This window comes from Malurus melanocephalus, unplaced genomic scaffold (genome assembly GCF_030028575.1).
Source record: "Malurus melanocephalus ecotype Western Australia unplaced genomic scaffold, MMel_1.1 scaffold_881, whole genome shotgun sequence".
Classification (NCBI taxonomy): domain Eukaryota; kingdom Metazoa; phylum Chordata; class Aves; order Passeriformes; family Maluridae; genus Malurus; species Malurus melanocephalus.
In genome coordinates, this window is record NW_026624113.1 from 138611 (window position 1) to 158626 (window position 20016).

The window sequence follows — 20016 nt, forward strand, 5'->3', positions numbered from 1 at the left end:
TGCCCGCGCCGCAGCGCGGCGGCCATTTTGTGCGGCAGCGGTCAATGCGCGGGATTCAGCGCGCCGCGGGCCCGGGCGGGGCAGCTCCGTTCTAACCCCTTTTCCCGTACAGATCCCTCGGTAAGAGCGCGGCGGCGCCCGGGCCGGCCGGGCCGCCTGCCCAGCCCCGCGCTGCGGGCCCGTGGCTCGGCGGGGAGACGGGGGGAGGGAGGCCGGGCGGGCGCGTCTCCTCGCACAAAGGGCTGGGCCGGGCGACGCCTCCCGCCTGCGGCCCCGGGGCGCCGAGCGGGGCCGCTCTCGCCCGGCTGCGTCCCGATGCGCTGAGGGCCGCGGCTCGGGCCGGCCCCGCCCGCTCCCCGGTCCCTGGCTCCCTCCCGCGCCCGGCGGCCCGCGGAGCTGTGCGGATGGGTGAGTCTGTGCGGGCCGAGCGCAGGCGCCGCGGGCCCGGCCGGCGGGGGCGGCCGAGTGACCTTGCGGCGGCGCCGGAGCTCGAGCCGGAACAGGGGCCGCATGGCAGGGCCTGTAGCGGGGTCCGRGCCGGAGATTTGACGGGTCCGGAGCGATGTCCGGCGGGCCGGGAGCGATGGGGAACTGCGCGGTCCCCTGGTTGGCGCGGGGCCCCGGCGGGTGTGGTCCCGGGAGTGCTTGGCGGGGCGGCTGCCCCTTGCCCGGCCCTGGGGGAYGAAACGAGGCAAACACTCGGCACTTTTCGGGGAGGAAGGTCCCCGGTGTCTGCGGCACTGTGCAGCTCGTCGGGGGTATCTTATAAACACCAGGGAAGTTGCCATTCCGTCAAGTAACGCTGTCTTGTGCTAGTAAGGATCAGCTCTGTTAAAAAAAAAAAAGAAGAAACCAAACAGCACCAACCAAACAAAATACACCTCCCCAGTTCAATGGAAAAAAACAAAGCTACCCTTCCTAGAAAAAAAACCCAATGTAGCGTTCAGATGGGTCTCGAAAATACTCTGTAAGTTTTCTTTCGAAGAAACCTCATGGCTCTGGTTTAACTCACTCTTAAACTTACCTGCTATTTTTGGTGGTTTGCTTCCCCACCTTGATCTGCTGGGGTTAGGCAGGCAAATCGGCCGGTTGTTTCCTTGGTGGAGTCCTCTGGTTTAATCGGTTGTGGTGTTGGTTTAATCGGTTGCTGGGTCTGTCTKCGCAGCTCAAGGGTGTTGCGGAGTCTCTGCTGAGAACCCCCGAGGTGTCGTGTTAGAGCGTTACRTGGAAACACCAGTGCTCTAGCCAGTGCTTGTCTAGTTAATATGCTCTTGCTTATTCTGTTGATTGGAAAGGATATTTTTACCTACAGAGGGCATGGATGGTTTTCTTTAAAGTTGAGAGATTTGAGACTTGAAAGGAGAGGTRGATGGCTTTCGGTGGAGAGGTTAAACATAGCAGAGTGGAGTTTTGCAAAAAGGAGTTTTGCAYCTTTTCTGAATGCTGCCTGGTTTTGTTTGTATTGTCTTAGTCCACTGCAAATCTTCGCCTTGTTTTCAGTGTTGCGAAGAGGAACGTATGCAACACCGTGGTTGCGATACTGGAAATCCTTTTAATGACTTGGGGTTTTCTTCTAAATGGGAAGTTCCTTGTGCATGAAAGATTTATCTGCTGCTTGAAGCAGGTGTGTTTTTGCATGAAGCTTTTTTTCCAGGTGATTACGTTTCTTTCTGTCTTTGTAAACTCTTACTTGACACTGTTACGGATGAAAGTATATAGTTTAGTCCTTCTAATATAGMATTGCATGTTTCTCTTAAAGGTCTAATAAACAATAGTCTTGTTTTTCTAAAAGCATTTGCCATTTTAATATAAGTCTGTAGAGTGTAGTTGTATCTTTCTCACTTTTAAGTTTGCCGTTAATATCCTGGAAGACRTGTGAATATCTGTGTTGTTTTAATTCCCTGTGTTAGGGAGTTTGTTGAGGGTTTGTTAGTAATTCTTGCTCTAAGTTCACTTTGAYAATGATGCTTGTAACTGAAACTGTCTTTTGGGTTGTGTTAGGAGGAGGCAGTTATCTGTTCTTAGTGAGATTCATTCCTCCATGGCTTTCCAAAGAATCACAGCTTTAGTGGTGAATCACAGTTTATTGAGATGGTTTGCCAAGTAATGAAGGAGCAAAGGTTTTCCATCCCATCTTAAATACAAACTACATGTGTTGCCACGTAAAATGCTTGACATYTTTGTGGAGTTGTAATCCTGGGAAATTTTTATAATTTTTATACAGGGATGAAAAAAATGGGCATTTGATCAGGATTTGGATAATGAAGTGACAGATTACAAATGAAAATAGTCTCTTACTGGAGTTCTTGGTGTGTGCTCTGTGGAATTGACTGCCTAGAAATGGCTGTGAAATGTCACTTAGTTTTACCAGCTAGTGTGACTTTTCACCTGCAGCTATAGGGAGGTTTTCTGAGGCATGGCTTATGTTGCTTTGTTCGAGTAAGTAGATGCAGAGCTGGAGGAAGGGATATCTTTGATGGAGCAAAGGTTTGGTAAAATTCAGGGCTTTCAAGTATTTAACTCTTGTTCTTTGCCTTTGAAAGAGATTTGTTCACCTGTTGGTCATGGGAAAATTTGGAAGACTTTTTGCGTGTTTCCTGGTTCTTTCTATATTCTTTGTGGAAGGCATATTTAAGTCTTGAAATSGTACAAAAGCTCTACAGTGCAATTGCCAACAAATCTCACGGAGATAAGACATAGAAAATGCACTCTTGTGATTCTTGTACRTTGCAGTGCCTTGTGGTGGACGCAGGTTTGAAATTCTATGTATACAGTTCTTTGTGGACTGTTAGTGCTGTTGTGTTGCCTGCATTGATTTTTGCCTCCATTTATTCTTTATTGCAGTCTAAAAGTTGGTTTTAATTGGTTGCCCACAGGATTGGCTTGGCTTCTGCTACTTGTTAAGAAAAAAACATCTGTCTTTGCAGGTAAGAGCTTTTGAATTGAAGACTTCTTTATATGCATATTGAGTATATCCTAAGAAACACTTGAAGCTTTTGGAGTCTGAATTTGTGTCAAAAGACTTGGGCCAAATAATCTGCATCTTGTCTACTCACCAGTGGCGATGGTGGTTTTGGCAGTATTTTTCTTGTAAAAAAAAAAGTAAATCTTTTTCTTGCAAACAGAATTTTCTGCCAAATTAACATTTTGTTTTTCATCAGCATGTGGTAGTCCAGAACACTCTCCCAGTTATTTTGCACTGTTGGAAAATGCAGTTACTTTGCTGCAGGCCACAGGTCTGTGTGTTCGTAACTGTTGGAGTGTAGAAGTGTACATCAGTTGGTTCTAATYAGGTTTTGCAACACTTAAAGGGATCAGGTAGTTTCAAATTGGCTCAAAAATGAATGTAACAGCTTGACTTTAGCCTTTAAAAAGAAAAAGACAAAACTGTAGTATGCATTATTTTGTGAGACAGTCTCATAGCTAAAATTGCTCCTCCAATACCAGTATTTAATTGAGTTCCTAGTCTTCACCCAAGAATTGCCATATATGTCTGTATATCATGTGGGTATTATACTTTAATACTTACCAGGAGMTAGGTTGAATCTTCTGAACTTTTCTGTTGCAAAATGCATACATCTTAAAAGGGTAGTCTGGTGTGCTTATGAATTTATATGGATGACCCAAATTATTCTTATTTTATTGACTAGCATATTTATGATTTTTAATGTAACATCAACATTTTTAAAAGACATGTTAAGATTCATCARATGAGTTGAATCACATTGATTGTCAACAGCTGTCAATCTCCAGCTTTGACTGTGGCTTGCTAATGCGGATGCATTGTCCACATTACACCCCTGGGATGGTGTTCTTCCACAGATACACTAAACACACAAAATGACAACAAAACCCACTTTTGCCTTAAAGTACCTTTTCATATCAGGGGGAAAGCAGGCAGCCTGAGAACGTGTCTGACAGCCAGACGAAAAGCTTTCAGTGACTGCTGGACTGGTGTGCTACCTGTTCTGTGTCTGAAGTTAATGTTGCCTCTGTGTGTATTGGTCTTTCAAAGTGAACAGTGAAATATTGGAGCAGGCTTTGCATTTTCATTACTTAGAAAATTTGAGTGAGTGGGTTATTGACTCCTAAGCACATTTTGGAAAAAATGTGGGTTGTGAGTGTTCAGAAATTTAAAATTTGGCCTTTTTGGTTCTTTAGATTTTTCTTTACATCATAGAAGTGATACTACTATATCAGAGCACCGAAATTCTGAAAAAATGAAACAGCTGTGTTAGGTGTTGACAAAATACTCTTTTTGACAAAAATACTTGATTAGTCAAGTCCTTAAAATTCTTTTTATTCAGACCATGTTACTGTCAGCTCTTGCTTAATATTATGCAAGCATTTGCTTAATATTCTGCATGGAATTAACTACACTGAAGTCATTGCAGAAAGTTTTTTTAGTGACTATATGCCTAAGCAGCTCTTTGGATTTTTTTGTCAGTAGTGGTTTGGTGGATCTGAATACTTAGTATTTATATACTCAGGGGATCTGAATACTTAGTAAGGAGAAATTGAGGACTCCCTTAGCATTTATTATGAAGTTTTGAATTTAATGCAAAATTGAAAGACTTGCATTATCCCAGAAGTTGCGTAAATGTTCAAATGCTTGAACTGTTTTGTGACTTTATCTGGTGATTTTTCTTCTTGGATGGATTAATGAAATTGTTTGTAAATGCAGTTATCTAGCAGGTGTCAATTCTGTTAAAGACTGTAAGGTGTTCCAAACCAGCAGACCTCAGTACTCACACCTTCTCAAGTTGCCTTTGTTAAACCAATGGCCATATCAGATTGTCATCCATTTTTCATTAAGGAAATAGCAAAAAGTAGACTACCATTTAACACAAGAAACTTCAAATGTCTTAACTTTTGAGACATAAAAATTTCTGAGACTAAYTTCTATGCATAATAGATAGTAGAAGAAATCTAAACCTGGCAATTTTGAAAAAGCACAGCTGCAAAGCCAGGGATGCCTTTATGCTGCTTGCTTGCCTAATGATCATCTAATGCTAAAGCAATCCTGTAGCAAAACATAATAAACCTAGTAAACCAGTTACCATAGTAAACCTCTTTAATACAGATTCTTTTTAAAGGAGACAGAATTTAAATTTTAACTTTAATTTCAGAGATTGTCATAAATGCTAGGCAAATTTAAAATAAAACTATAGAATCATTGTAAAACTGCTTTTTCAAAACAGTGCAAAAAGTCTTAGAAGTGTTTTTAAATGTTTAGATAGCATAGGTAGTCCTTGCTTTGGCCTGCTGTGGTTCTTTTTTTTCCTCATGGGGAAGTTTTGTTTGAAAATGATTGGGCAATGAATTTTATTTTCAGATTAAATATAATTCATCTATAAGGGTTAAAGGCAAACGTGTTGCTTCTGTWACCTCACCATGGAGATGAGAAAGTTGCTTTTGAAGAAAATTATCCCTAAGGCTTAGTATACATTTGCCTTTCTGTTGCTGTCTTCCCTTGGTGGAATAGGAGTTTTCTTAGTGGCATTTTTTTCTTTTTTTTAGATCTTCTTAAGCTTGTGTTGCAAGTTCCAGTCTCTCTTTCAGGATGGTGCAGTAACGAGTCTGGTATTCATGCACAGCGACTAGAGCAGCAGAGCTGACTTGGTGTGAATGGGCTTGTTTGCTGTTTCCTTGTGGGAGAAAGGTCCTTCGAACTTTTCTGGTGTCAATTAGTTTGTAGGGCAATGCCCTGTAATACCCCAGGATSTTGCTTGAATTCATTAGTGTGTTGAAGGGTTGTATTGATGAGCAGAACAAAATACTTACGGACTCATTTTAGTAATCTGAAGTTCCATCATGCAAACAAAAGAATTGTTGCTTCTTCACCCTGTAGAATAATTGTTACTCCTGTTTTCATTAAGTACTGAATTCAGTACTTCATTTATGTGGTTAAATTGCGGCTTTACCTAGTCATTCAAAAYTTGCCTTTTCTGAAGTGTTTGGATGACCTGAACAAGCAGCTGGAGCCAACTGACAGATCTGACTGTATGCTGGGATATAGCTGAATTGTTGGGAGATAGTTACTGATTGTAGTTGGTCAGATCTTTGGTAACGGTCAGGAGTCTTTGATGCATGGCTTTGTGGTGATTTGCACTGGAGTGTCTGGTTGGAATTGATCTTTAAGGTCTTTTCCAGCCTGAACAGTTGTGTGATTCTCTGTGATCTGGTTCATCCTTGRTTTCAAATGCTGCCTTAACACCATTTGTATGGGACTGATGGGAGCAGGGGCGATCTTCCGTACTGAACTGGCTTGTACTTCAGAAGTCAGGAAGCTTCAGAGATGAAGTGGCTCAGGTGAAGCATGGTGCTATTGCCGGTGGTTTAGGATGAGAGACTGGCTTCTGAACTGTTGAGTTGTGCTAMTATTATTAAGATGCTTTCAGCCTTTGCTGAAGGTTTATCAAGAATAAGTGACAAATATCTAGTTTCCTGTTTATCTTCAGTTTCTGATATGACCTGAGACTTCTGAGGTCACAAGGTAATATCTACTAATGTCAGCTGTAGAGGTAAATCAGTTTACTTAATGTCTGAGACATAAGGTGTCATGCTGGACAGAATATCTGCAACTATTAAAAATACCTTGTTTTTGAAAATTGTGAAGGTCATATATCTAGCTAGATCTGCATGGATGTTAATTTAGGTGAAGTCTCTATTGTCATAAAATGTCTGATGCTAGTTTATAATAGCAAGCTTTAGGTCACCTGGACATYTTGCCTTTGCTAGGAGAAAATCATCAAGTCAGTATAAGATAGATGCTCCCTGTCAGGATGGCTTGCGMGTCTCACAGTTGCTAGTTGTCTATAATGGGTTTTTGTTCATAACCAACCCACTGTTAATGTTTCTAGCTGTCTTTGCTTGGCAGGAGGTAAAATCCTTCCCCACATGAAAGGGAGCAGTTTGTTCCTCATAGCTGTGCAGAATTTTTCAGTCACTTTGTCAGGTACCGTGGATATAATATTAGTGTATAGTAAATAAATTTTATTTTCTTGGCTAAAATACTCCTTTCACTTACATTCATTAAATAATGAACTAYTGATGTAATAGTTGTGATTTTTGATGTTCCTTAGTTTGGTTATTTTAACAGACACTTGTGGGTCTTAGTATAACAGCTATTTTGGAATTTCTAGTGCAAAATGTATACTGATTGTGTTGGCAAATGTTTAAWACTTCAGTCTGTATGAAGGAAACAGATGTGAATAAGGAACTTAATAATCTTTGCAAGATGTTACTAGGTGTATTTAAACAAAAATAGTAGATGGTGTCTGTAGGTAATTGCATGGTGTCATGAACAGTAGTCTGACATAGCCGTTGCCTTTTCTCATCTGCAGGTGTGTGTTGTTTCAGCGCAGCATGGCTGTGGTCATCCGCTTGCAAGGTCTCCCGATTGTGGCGGGGACCATGGACATTCGCCACTTCTTCTCTGGATTGACCATTCCTGATGGGGGCGTGCATATTGTAGGGGGTGAACTGGGTGAGGCTTTCATCGTTTTTGCCACTGATGAAGATGCAAGGCTTGGTATGATGCGCACAGGTGGTACAATTAAAGGGTCAAAAGTAACGTTGTTGCTGAGCAGTAAAACTGAAATGCAGAACATGATAGAACTCAGTCGTAGGCGTTTTGAAACTGCCAATCTAGATATGCCACCAGCAAATGCTAGCAGGTCGGGACCACCACCTAGTTCTGGAATGAGTGGAAGGGTTAACTTGCCTACTACTGTACCTAATTTTAATAATCCTTCTCCTAGTGTAGTAACTTCTTCTACTACGGTGCATGAAAGCAATAAAAACATATCCACATTTTCTACTGCCAGTATGGGGACTGCACCTCCAAATCTTGGGAGTACCTTTGGTAGTCCAACATTTAGCTCAACTATACCTAGCACAGCATCGCCAATGAACACAGTACCTCCTCCACCAATCCCTCCTATCCCAGCTATGCCATCTTTGCCACCAATGCCTTCTATTCCCCCTATACCTGTTCCACCTCCTGTACCCACACTGCCTCCTGTTCCTCCAGTTCCTCCAATACCCCCTGTGCCCCCTGTACCTCCAATGACGCCTCTGCCKCCCATATCAGGAATGCATCCTATGAATCCTCCACCTGTAGCACCCTTACCCACTGGAATGAATGGGTCTGGAGCAGCAGTGAATATGAACAGCGGCTTGAATCCATTGTTTATTGGTCCCATGAATCCTGTAAATCCTATCCAGATGAATTCTCAAGGTAGTGTCAAGCCAATTCCAATCAATCCAGATGATTTGTATGTCAGCGTTCATGGAATGCCCTTTTCTGCAACAGAATCTGATGTGAAAGACTTTTTCCTTGGGCTCCGTGTGGATGCAATCCATATGCTGAAGGATCATGTAGGTCGAAATAATGGAAATGGACTAGTTAAGTTTTTTTCTCCTCAAGATACSTTTGAAGCACTGAAGCGAAACAGAATGCTGATGATTCAGCGCTATGTTGAAGTTAGTCCTGCAACAGAAAGACAGTGGGTAGCTGCTGGAGGCCACATAACTTTCAAGCAAACCATGGGTCCCTCTGGCCAGGTACATCCTCCTCCTCCCCAAGCTCATCCTAGGTCCAAATCTCCCAGTGGACAGAAAAGGTCGCGGTCGAGATCTCCCCATGAGCACGGTTTCTGTGTTTATTTGAAAGGTCTTCCCTTTGAATCGGAGAACAAACAYGTCATAGATTTTTTTAAAAAGCTAGATATCGTTGAGGACAGCATTTATATAGCTTAYGGACCTAATGGGAAGGCAATTGGAGAGGGATTTGTTGAGTTTAGGAAYGAAGCTGATTATAAAGCAGCTTTGTGTCATCACAAGCAGTACATAGGGAATCGCTTCATTCAGGTTCATCCAATTACAAAAAAGGCAATGTTAGAAAAGATAGATATGATTCGTAAAAGATTRCAGAACTTCAGCTATGATCAGAGAGAAATCCTGATGAATGCTGAAGGAGAGCCAGGTTTGCCAAAATTGTGTGCACATATATCTAATATTCCATACAATATAACAAAAATGGAAATACTTCAGTTTCTAGAGGGACTGGCAGTAGAAGAAAACTCTGTACAAATTCTTGTTGATAATAATGGGCAAGGTTTAGGACAAGCACTGGTTCAGTTTAAAGCTGAAGATGATGCTCGTAAGGCAGAGCGTTTGCACCGTAAAAAACTGAATGGAAGAGATGTTAATTTGCGTTTGATAACTGTAGAAGAAATGAGAGATATTGAGAGAAACCCACCATCTCAAGGGAAAAAGATCCTGAAAATACCGATGCAGGGAAATGCAGCTGTGCCAGGAGCACCGGGCCCTGGTGGGGATGAGCATGCCTTCTTGGGGGGAAACGCTAAAGAGGCAAACAATGGTCCTCCATTCAATTTTCCTGGTAACTTCAGTGGCTCTGGCACGTTTGGTCCCCCTTTACCACCACCTGGAATCGGTGGCTTTCCTGATTCTAGACCAGGAATACCCACAGTTGCAACCAGTGGTTTGCCTGGTGCAAGCATTGAGGTACCAGGTTTTGCAGGTGGTCCTGCTAATTTGAGTGGACCAGCAGGTTTTGCAGGGGGTCCTCAGACATTTGGTAATGGTCCTGGCAGTTTAAGTGGGCCCCCTGCCTTTGGTGCTGGTCCTCCAGCAATTGCTAGCGGTCTTGGACATATAAGCGGACCTCCAGGATTTGGACCCGGACCAGGAAACATACATATTGGTGGACCCCCAGGTTTTGGAACAGGATCTGGGAAGCCAGGGCCAACTGTCATTAAAGTGCAAAATATGCCCTTTACTGTTTCGGTGGATGAAATTTTGGATTTCTTTTATGGTTACCAAGTAATCCCTGGTTCAGTGTGCTTAAAATACAATGAAAAAGGCATGCCCACTGGAGAAGCAATGGTTGCATTTGAGTCTCGGGATGAAGCTATGGCAGCTGTTGTTGATTTAAATGACAGACCTATAGGCTCCAGAAAAGTAAAACTTGTTTTAGGGTAGCTGTTCATCTGAAGTAGTTGTAGAATAGATATTCATAGTGCTGTGATAAATGCATCTGGATTGGTTTTTGTAGTATTTCCAGGATAGAACCTGTGGATTGTTTAAATTGTAAAACAGATTGGTTTTGTTAAGACAGAGCACTGGGTTAGCCATTACATGCRAAACACTGCAAGGAGAGATGTGCAGTGGATTTTCCTCGTACAAATATGCGGAGAAGCTGGACAGATTCTTATTCGTCATGAGTTTGGTAAATTCTTCCAGACACAGTGCTTATCGAGAAACCGAAATTGGTTTGACATAGTTTTGGATAAGGGAAATAGATGAAGTCAGTGAAGCTCTTCAGTGGTGTTCTTGTAAGCCATTGTAAAATAGATAGCTATTTTTAGATTTGGTTTAAAGCTGGCTGAATTTGCTTTGTTTACAGGTCAAAGCTTTGTTTAAAGTCCTGATTTTATTCTGCAACTGAATGAATTCGCAGTGTACACAGATCAATTGCTTTGTGTATGTATCTTTATTTTTTCCAAAATTCTCACTGTATGAACAGTTGAATTATGCCCTTTGCTGATGTGTCTACCAAACTAATTCCTWTGAGTATGAGCAGAATCGTTCTGTAAAATTCAAGCTGTTCTTTGTGGTATAACCTTTAGTTATTTATATATTGCAATTATAACTGTGCAGAATAAGACTTTTGCCACAAGTGTAGCTAACCTCAAACATAAATCATATGAGTTTTATAGTACATTTAAAACATTTGCAGTTGAAAATAATCATTATTGTTTAAGTAGCTTGATTTGTTAGGATTACACAAATCAGTTGGGAAAGGATCTTTGACACTAGTTGGATATTGGTGTTTCTCACTTGTCTCTTGAACTCCTCACRTAGAGTCTCTGCTGAGAGAACCAAAGTGGTGATTTTTGGTAAAAGATTGGAGTACAGATAAAGTTTTAAATTAGGTTATAATGAAWGAAACTTGTATCTTCAGCAACTCTGTTGTGAATTACTGCTATGGGTGAATTCAGAGATAAAATTTATTTTTCTCCAAAACTTGAAAATACTGAGTTTACTATCTATTTTTGCAATAAAGTTGTGCTGTTGTATTCAAAGTCTGTAAAGAGTTGCCATTTTCTTTGTTGTGCAGTGAAGCCTTCCACGGAAAAACAGAGAAATGGAAAGGAAGTAATTATGCAAGTGAAAAGTAGATTTTTTTTTTTTGTTCATCCTTGCTTGGCTTATGATAAATTTTAAGACCTGAGCATTGCCTGAAAAAAATACTGCGATTCCCTGCAAATCATTGTACTTAAACATAGTAAACTTCAAACTGTTTTTGGTTTTTTTTTGATGAAGAACAGTGCCTTTTGGTGTTGCATACCATGGAACACTGAAGTGTGTGGGCAGGCAAAATTGAGAGGTGCAAGTGGCAACAGTTTTATTCGTGTGGTGTGTAGGAGAGATATGCAAACCTGTGCAGCGCTGCATCCTGAGAGGATTTCACAGTACAGGAATCCATGGAAGGATTGTATAAAGGTGTACTTCAATAAAGAGGCGGTTGCATTACACAGATGCTTCTGTAATTCATTAGCATAATTTTGTTTTGACAGATTACTAGGTGGTCCCAACTTTGGAAAAGTCATGTGATTTGTATATACTGTTTAAGCCTCCTGTTAATAAAACTGTCTGTCTCTGAAGCTTCATGTTACGCGTTTCAACAGTCTTTGGGAGTAATGTTTCAACAGCAGATCTTTGTTTCTTCCCTTTTTTTCCTGAAAGTCTGAGAGTACTCTTGCTGATGTCGGAAAGATGTGTGATTAGGAGTCAAGTCAGTTTATTTTAAAATTTTGCTCTTTGTTTTTTAAGCAACTTTTATTAAAGTTTCATACTATATTGGAGTTTTTTGGGTGCTTGTTTCTTCATGTTTCACATTAGAATAAAATTGCTGAAAAGGAAAACTTGGCTTCATTGTTCACAGAATTGATTTCAGATATTAGTGTGTGTTAACTCACCAAAACTGGTGATAACTGTTTTTTCAAGTTAAATGAATCACAACAATGCTTGCCTTGTTGTGAAATGTAATTAAACTACAGGTGTCTGGAATTAGATACACAGTTCTGTCTTACTGTCTTTTGATTTCACATCATGATCCTTGTTGGTAATGGATCCAAGGCTTTTAGTTTTTGGGTTAGACACGGCATATGCTGTGAAACGTGTTTGTGTGCCTGTTCCTTTGGACTTGCTAAAAGTGCAGGTTTGTTTTGGAAAGCTTTTTTTCTGATTCTTGATTTTTCTGTATGATCTAAAGATGTTTAAATGCTTATCTGAAAAAAACGTGCAAATGAAAAACCATTGGTGTTGGGAATGTTGACTTGGGTGGAATTTTAAATGGAGGATTTGGGGTGGGGCAAGGGGCTCTTCGTCTTGCCAAGCACTCARTGCTCCTTTTAGCATAAATTAGTAAGTACACCTTAAGAGTAGGCTCTTGGGAAAAACAGRAAGTCACAGCATACTTAGGATTTTTGTATGTATGGGAAACAGTACATCAACTGAAGTAGTTACAGTTGATCCTTTAAAGCATATGCAGAGAAAAGTTCATTATCCGATGTTGATGCAAATGTAAGAAGTTTTCTGTAACAATGTGGTTTCATTTTAGAAGTAGCCTTAAACAACATGTTACACTAAATTAAGAGCARTGCCCTCAGACTATATGTCTAGAGYTGATAAAATTGCTTACTTAGCACTTGTCTATATTAATGAACAGCCTTAAAAGTAAGGGGTAGGACCTCTGAGGTCCTGTCTCCCATGTGGAAGATACAKAACTGCTCTTCCATATAATGTCCAAAACTGATCCCTAGCAAGAGGTAGAAAATAGACAGAATTAGCTAATGCTGCTTAAATCTGGAATTGTTTTGTTTGACTTTGATGCCTCGAGTGTCAGGAAGTTACATCCTTGGCCTCATTGGAACAATACAGTCAGTGACACTGATGTCCTGATTTTTTCAGTTAATGGAAGGAAGGTACTTGTTTRTGTAACTGGCTAAGTTGGTGGTTTTAGCAGTTTTGTATGTGTTAGTGTCTAACTACTACTGCTAAAAAAACAGTGGTAAAATGTTACATTCACAACATAATTTGTTTAACATATGGGTTTTTTTCCCATTCTAAATAGAAATGAATGCAATTAGTGAATGATAAAATTGTGAYGTACATGAAAGAGCCTCAGTAGCTGTGTGAAAGTGTGACTTAGTATTACCAAGTTTCAAGCAATACATTAATTTCACAATTTTGTTGCCAATGCAAGTCAATTCTGTAATATCAGCATTAAAACCAGTTCTCTACTGATGCTGCTATGGTCTGAGTGTAGATTTATGAGAGGTTTGAGATTTTGTAGGTTTAAAGAAACCTGAAGGATGGTTTATTTTAAGTAGCATTCCTTTCATAGCATGTAGTATTTTCCTGGAGTGTCTATGCCTTGAATTTGTGATGAGTCAAGTGGAAGATCGATGCAAAAATGGAGACTATAGTTGTGTGCCAGATRACATGGAAGGTCTGCCTTTTAAAAATACGTGCTGCTCAGTTCTGTATTGCTCATGCTGTCATTAAAGTGCCTGTGAAATTAGCAGCTTGTTTTGCTAAAACTATTTTTGAGCACTAAAGATTGTAGTCTACAAAAGAGTATGTTTCCAGTTTCTAGGCACACCAGGGGTGCATTAAATGTACATAATGATTGCAGTTTCTTTGTTTCTCCTCAGTCTTCTGCTGCTTCCCATAGCAAGTGCTGTTGGCCCTCAGTAGGTTGTTCAGCAGCAGTGAACTATGTTGGCCTTCTGATTTGCAAAACTGGAACTGTTGTGTGTTATAGATCATTTAAAACCTCTGGTTGGCCAGTGGACCACTCTTTGAGAGCAGTTGGTTTAGGTTGATTATTCAGATACATGGATTAGACCCTGAAACAAAGGAGTGCAATTGCTATTTAATATGGGCTCTAATGCAAGAAAATGACTAGTTGCTGTATTTGCTCAGTGGTTGGAAAGAAGCAGTTTTGACACAGGACATAGTAGGAAGTGTTTAGTTTGAGTTTAGAGAAATAAATCAATTTTATGTCACATTGGTGCGTTAGAGATGCATATCTTTGAAAAGAAAATGAGATGCAAAATTCTGTTGCTCTAAGGTTTTTCACAAACTCTGCTTTGGCCTGGAGGCAGAATTGCCAAATACATTTGCTCGTCTGTGCTCTTTTCCAGGTTTGTTGATCCTCCTCACTGTTCTGTGGCTGTAATTTTTTTCATGTCTTTGGGGAAACTGAACTAGAGTTTGTATATTGAGGAAGATGAAGCTGTTCAATGCTCCTGCAGGAAGAGTAACCTCGAAGTGTTCTCTTCCTATCTGCTTTTGGCAGCGAGAATGCGATTGCAGTTCAAAGATTTCTTTTTTCCACAGTTTGGCTTTTCCATGAAATGAAAACCTGTTGGTTGGTAGTATGCACATTGATTTGTGGCTGGGTACTGAAATCCACTGCTCTTTCTCTRTCTCATGATCAGGTAGGTTTCACTGTGGCTTGTATTCTAAAGGGATGATATTGTTAGTAATTTTCTTGGAGCTTTGTTGCTATGTTGAATGTTTGGGTGTTGTTTATGCAGGGACTGTTCCCCATCTCCCTGACCTGGATGTATTTCACTCCTGCCTATAAACACCATATGGAAGAAAAGCAGCCTTAAAAATGTTCCTTTTCTGTAGCTCCAGACTGARCATGAGTGTCAGATGGTTTGGCTGTGACTCCTTTTGTTTGCTGGCGCTCACTTCTGTGCAGCTTCCTTTGTTATCATTCTGGGTTTGTTTGTGTATTCACAGCATGACAGCTTCAGAGAGAAGCAGCCAGATGAGTTTTGACCTGAGTTCCTTTACTGCATCCTCCTGCATCTGCAGAGGCAAAGCTTACTCCTTTGTGGCTATCTTTTCTTGTATGTTCTCATGTCTACAGCCTGAAATTCAAATGGTTCTTCCAGTTGCTTCCCAAATRCATTAAAGTAAGCTTTCAGAAAGAGGGAATGTGTTTTCTTTTAGCACGAGTCCAGGTTCCACAAAATCAATTTSTAACTCTATATTTGCTATTCTCACACCAGTTTCACTGTTTTTCCTCAACTTCTGAGTTCTTTTACTATGAACCACCAGTGAATTAAACCTGGTYGATCATAGATCACAGCTAGGAAAGACTTTGGGGGCTGGAGTGGGGATTGCCCTTATGGGTGCACAGCACATGGTGTAATTTCCCTGTAAAGTTTAAAACAAAAAAAGGAAGGCTTGCAGGGGGAAAATAGGAATTCTGCCTAAAACCTCTGGCATAGCCTGTTTTTTTGGGCTGGTGTCTCTTCATACKCTTTGTGTTGTAGTTACTGTATTAGACAAGGAATTGGTTGGATTGTAGGGCTCTGATTTCTGACCATCTGAATGCTGGTGGAATTTSCAGCTAGCAGTTTCAGAGTTTGGAATAAATAGTTTTATGTTGCCTGTTTTCTGTTGGATGTGAATATTCTGTGGATGTAGCATTGCTCTGTGTGACAGTAGAAAGCTTAGAAATGCTTTCTAATCACTTAGGCAGATTTGGGGAGAAAAATAGCGATATAGGCAGAACCTAAACTATTTCAAGAATTCCTTTTAGATCATTTTGGTTGAGTGTCTTTTATGATATAAATTCATAGGACCTCTGTCAGTACAGTTTGAAGCCTCTGCGTAGCACCCATTTGTTTAGTGATCTTGCTGTGGTGGCATTTGCCAGAATGTGCTTCTCAATGAGCTTTTTATAAAACTTCTTTGTTTTCAGCAGTATAACCAAAGCATTGCTRCTTGTTTTGACAGGAGGATGGACATGGAATGTGGAAAGCCCTTGCTTGTTTGAACAGGAAGCTCAACTCTAAAGTGAAAATGATGGTTGCCAATACTTTTTCATTAATAGACAAATGTTCCTAATACAAGGGCAGAATTTGTAAATCATGWGTGCTTGAGCAACACTAGTGCAACCAGCTCTAAAAGTGAGGAGGCTAATTTAAGTRAAATAAGACACTGACAGTTCACTGACTAAATGTATGGGAAACCTGGTTCTTTAAGGAGGTGAGGCAGAGTTATTTAATATCACAAATTCATCTGTCTRGGGTTCCCCCATGACATTCCAGCATTGCTGCAGAGCCAGTCTTCTGTGTTGCAGGTCCAGGGTTATATGAATAGATAAGTAAGTTTTTAACAGCACTTAGAGCTCTCTTCAAATATGGTGAGTGCTCTTAGGAGGTATGTGTGCRGAGTGGTGGTGGTATAGCTAATGTGTCTCCTAGTAACTAGTATGTCAGTGGCAGAACGTTTTCATCCTCACTTTAAGGGCACATCAACATCATCAGAGAAGAGGCATTAGGGGGGAAATGGAAAGGTTGAGGCCAAACTTTTATACTTCAGCTATAGTGTAAACAACCAAGTGCTGCCGTGATCTAATGAATAATGTCTGTGGGTTCAGACAATTCAGCACTGAGTTTGTGTGAAAAAGAGCACAATAAACCAGTGACTAAATACTTCATTCTTAAACTGATCTGAAATGTAAATTCAGTTGTTAATGATATCATGTATGAGTTAGGTAATTGATCTAAATGAGTTGCTGTTAAACAGTTAACCTGAGCTCTGCACAGTCTTGTGTTTTCTTAGATTTATATCAAAATAGTTTTTGATGGTAAGTCTCCTTTACGTTTTTTATAGACAACTGTAGTTGTTATCACTTAAGCCAGTGTGTATATAAAGGCATTTTAATTGGATGCATCTCTTAAATAAAGCCTTTCAAGTATATGTGGAAAATTACATACACAACACCAGCACCTACTGCACAAATGTCTTGAATTTTTTGAAGACCTTTTGTTGTCATTTGGACACTTAGCCCTCCCTGTGGGTAACTGACACTATTTTGTTAAGGCAGTAATCCAAATGGGGTTTCTTCCTTGCAGTGCAAGCGCTATATCATGCTGCTTCTTTGAATGGCTGGGTAGTATTTAGCTACTTCATTGTCTTTGGGAGTGGAAGACTTAGCAGTCTTTTCCTTCTGTGTGTTAACTTGTGTTCATTTTGTATTAAATTTTGTCATTAGTTGGGTCTGTAAAAATAGCTTCAAGCAGGAACAACAGTAATTTTTCTAAAAGTAAAATGTTTACTTTTAAGCTAAATAAGTGAATATACTATGAATCCTAATTAGTCTGCAGATTATGTGTCTCTGTGAAATACCAGCTGTTTTAGTGCAGTGACTGGAATGAATATAACCATAGGATCACCTGATTTGTTATGAAAGGTGAGAGGAATCCCTGTAACTGAGTTCTGTGCCAGCCATGGTGTGGTGATGGAGTGTATAACCTCCTCTGTCGTGTTTAGGCTTGAAGAAGTAGTTTAGGTAGGAAGAATGTGGTTTTTGAATTTTTTTTGACAGCTCACAGATACTGTTTTAATCTTTTTGTGCTTTCCAAATCCCCTTGCTACTGCATTAGATTCACATGAAAGCTCTGGTGGTGAAGAATCTCTGATGGACAAATTACTGTGGTGCCAAGTCAGTCTGATGTCTGGCTGCTGCCTGTTTCAGGCAGGGAGTGTTCTGTAGTTTGAAACCCAAGTTTGCAGGTTCCACCTAAGGGTGGTAATTCCGAGTCTCACTGCTCAGGGCAAGTGTAAGTAATTTCATTCTTTCACAACTGTTAAATTTACTCGAGGTGTTTCATCAGAGAGATTTTTGCTTGGGGAATTGCCTGCCTCAGTTTGGTCACATTTCTTAAAAGTTTGTTGAAACTATTCATTTCATTTTGAGAAAAGAAAGAGGGWCCCCAGTGGGATTTGAAGGGTTTTTAGGCACTTGGCCTGCACAGACATGTTTTGTCAAGCATGTGGGCCACCTTTTCAGCAAATTCAAACCTAATGACAACAGACTTCTTCARGATATAGATTGGAAACTATATTACYGTGTATATACTGTGGATAGCAGACATGGAAGAGCACTTGAGGAAATAGCTGTCTGCCTGCATTTGTGGAATCTCTTCTCCCTTAATGCAGGAAGATTGTGTGATCATTTTGGCCCACTTGTCTSTGAGACAAACGGAATGGTGTGAACCCACTGTTGTTACGGGTCTGTGCTTTTGTGAAGGTGCACTGGCAAGAGAAGTTGAAACTGGAACAACAGAAAAGGAACATGAGGTCTGTTTGGTGWTTGTTCTATTGTTAGTCTGGATGGGGGAGAAAAGAAACAACTTCTAAAATCCCTTGCCATAGCCTTCCCTTTATTCTRTTTCCTTACTGTCAGGTTTTTGTGGTGGTGGGATTTATTAGGTTTTTCTGTTTTGAAGTGTCATTATTTTGCAACAGATTAGGATGGAGAAATTAAGTTGTTMATACTGTAGATAGTAATAATTAGTGGCAGAAATGTATTATGAGAGTGTGAATCTCTCCCTTAAAAGGAAGCATTTCCTCAGAAGCATGAAGAACTGAAAGACAGTGGCAATTTGGTTGAACTTGCAATGAATAAATGAAATCAATTTCCTGGGAGTACTGCAGAACCAGGTTTGGATTTTTTTCTGGATCATATTTCATGAGCTAGTTTCAAGATTCAAGTCTAAAGAAGAAAGCCTGACTTACATGATGAGAAGGGGTAACATGGTTCTTCAAGTGTGAGAAATTGAAAGGTTGCTTCTGCTTTATGTCTTTACTGATTTTTTAGGCAAGAGTTGTCACTGTGCAGTAATAACTGCAGGGCAACTGAGAATAATCTAAAGAATTCCTCTGGAATATTTCAGCCTTTTCTGGTGATGATTCAGCAAGTGCAATAAAAAGAAGGTATGACAAGCCATTGACTAAATGGCTGCTGGTACTATGTAGCCACCAAAATTYTTCACATGAATTTGATAAAATAGCTAAGATGATCTTAACTATTATCAAATTAATATGAAGAAGTAAAATCTATTGCTGTCATATTTGTATTTAAAGTCTTATTTTTAAAGTCATGCTGTTCACACAGCATGGACTAGTTTAGATAGAGGGACTTAATTTCTGCCCTAAAGTGACCTGCATAATACAATGCCTTGTTTTGGAGGCATGGGTAAAATGATATCGTTGTAGTATAACCACAGGGTAGTTTGGATTTCCAGCTTTTGGGAAGGGTTGCGGTTGTGAAAGGGATAGGCAAAATGGATGCTGAGGAATCACCTCAAAAATCATGGGTGCATGTAAGTGAGAAGCAGTGTGTGGAGGTRGTTGCTGGTGAAACTGCAGTGTAGTAGAACAACCATGGAGGGACGTGGTGCAGTTTTTCAAGAGGGATGTGGTAGAGTCTTTGTTCTTAGTTTAAGGAGTTTGGACTGAAAAGTGACGATTGAGTGACAGCGAGCTGAATTTACCTGAGGAATGGGACAGAATGTTTAGCTGTCTAGGCCTGAAGTGGAAATAGTTGRAGTTTTAAGGGAAAGAACAAGACCTTTCTGGAGAAGGGCAAAGATAATATATAGTGTAAAATACATGTTTGGGGTTGTTGTAAAGGTCTGTGTGGTTCAGCTGTTAGGTCTGATCTTCAGTTAAGTTGTTCTTTAAGTTTCAGTAATAAATACTTGAGAATCATGRTGCGGGGAAAGAAAAAGTAGCTGAATAAATATGAAAGGAATGGGAAAAAAATCTTGCTTGGTTGGGGAGTCAGTGAACACTTTAGGATTGCAGTTACTATTGCAGCTTGTATCCAGTGATTGACTCCAAAGGCCCAGCCTGCGTTGTTAGTTTTTTAAGCAAATGAGTTTTGATATTCTGCTATTAAATGCTATGAAGAACTGTGAAACGTATTTTCTTTGCATGAAGAGGTTCGTTTAGTAATAGGTTTGCTTGAGTCCAGGTGTTAATTTGAAATTTTTGTAATTCAGTATGTTCTAAACTAATATTTGAAATAGTTTCAATTTTGACCTATCAGTTTCTTAACCTGTTTCTCAGAAAAGTGGAGAATATATCATAGTGAAGACATACACA

The 20016-nt window shown here is 40.2% G+C and overlaps 2 protein-coding genes across 2 annotated transcripts in view; both read left to right on the forward strand.

Moving 5' to 3' along the window:
- On the forward strand, nt 1-12217 carry RBM12 (RNA binding motif protein 12). The gene is made up of 3 exons (XM_057385847.1): nt 1-120; nt 2845-2927; nt 7347-12217. The coding sequence occupies exon 3, from the start codon at nt 7369-7371 to the stop codon at nt 10009-10011; it is 2643 nt and encodes an 880-aa protein (XP_057241830.1). The 5' UTR covers nt 1-120; nt 2845-2927; nt 7347-7368; the 3' UTR covers nt 10012-12217.
- LOC130585382 (copine-1-like) overlaps nt 7424-20016 on the forward strand; it is a 22448-nt gene continuing 9855 nt past the window's right edge. Inside the window, exon 1 of the mRNA XM_057385848.1 lies at nt 7424-7489. The gene's annotated coding sequence lies outside the window, so the exon portion shown is untranslated. The remainder of the gene's footprint in view (nt 7490-20016) is intronic.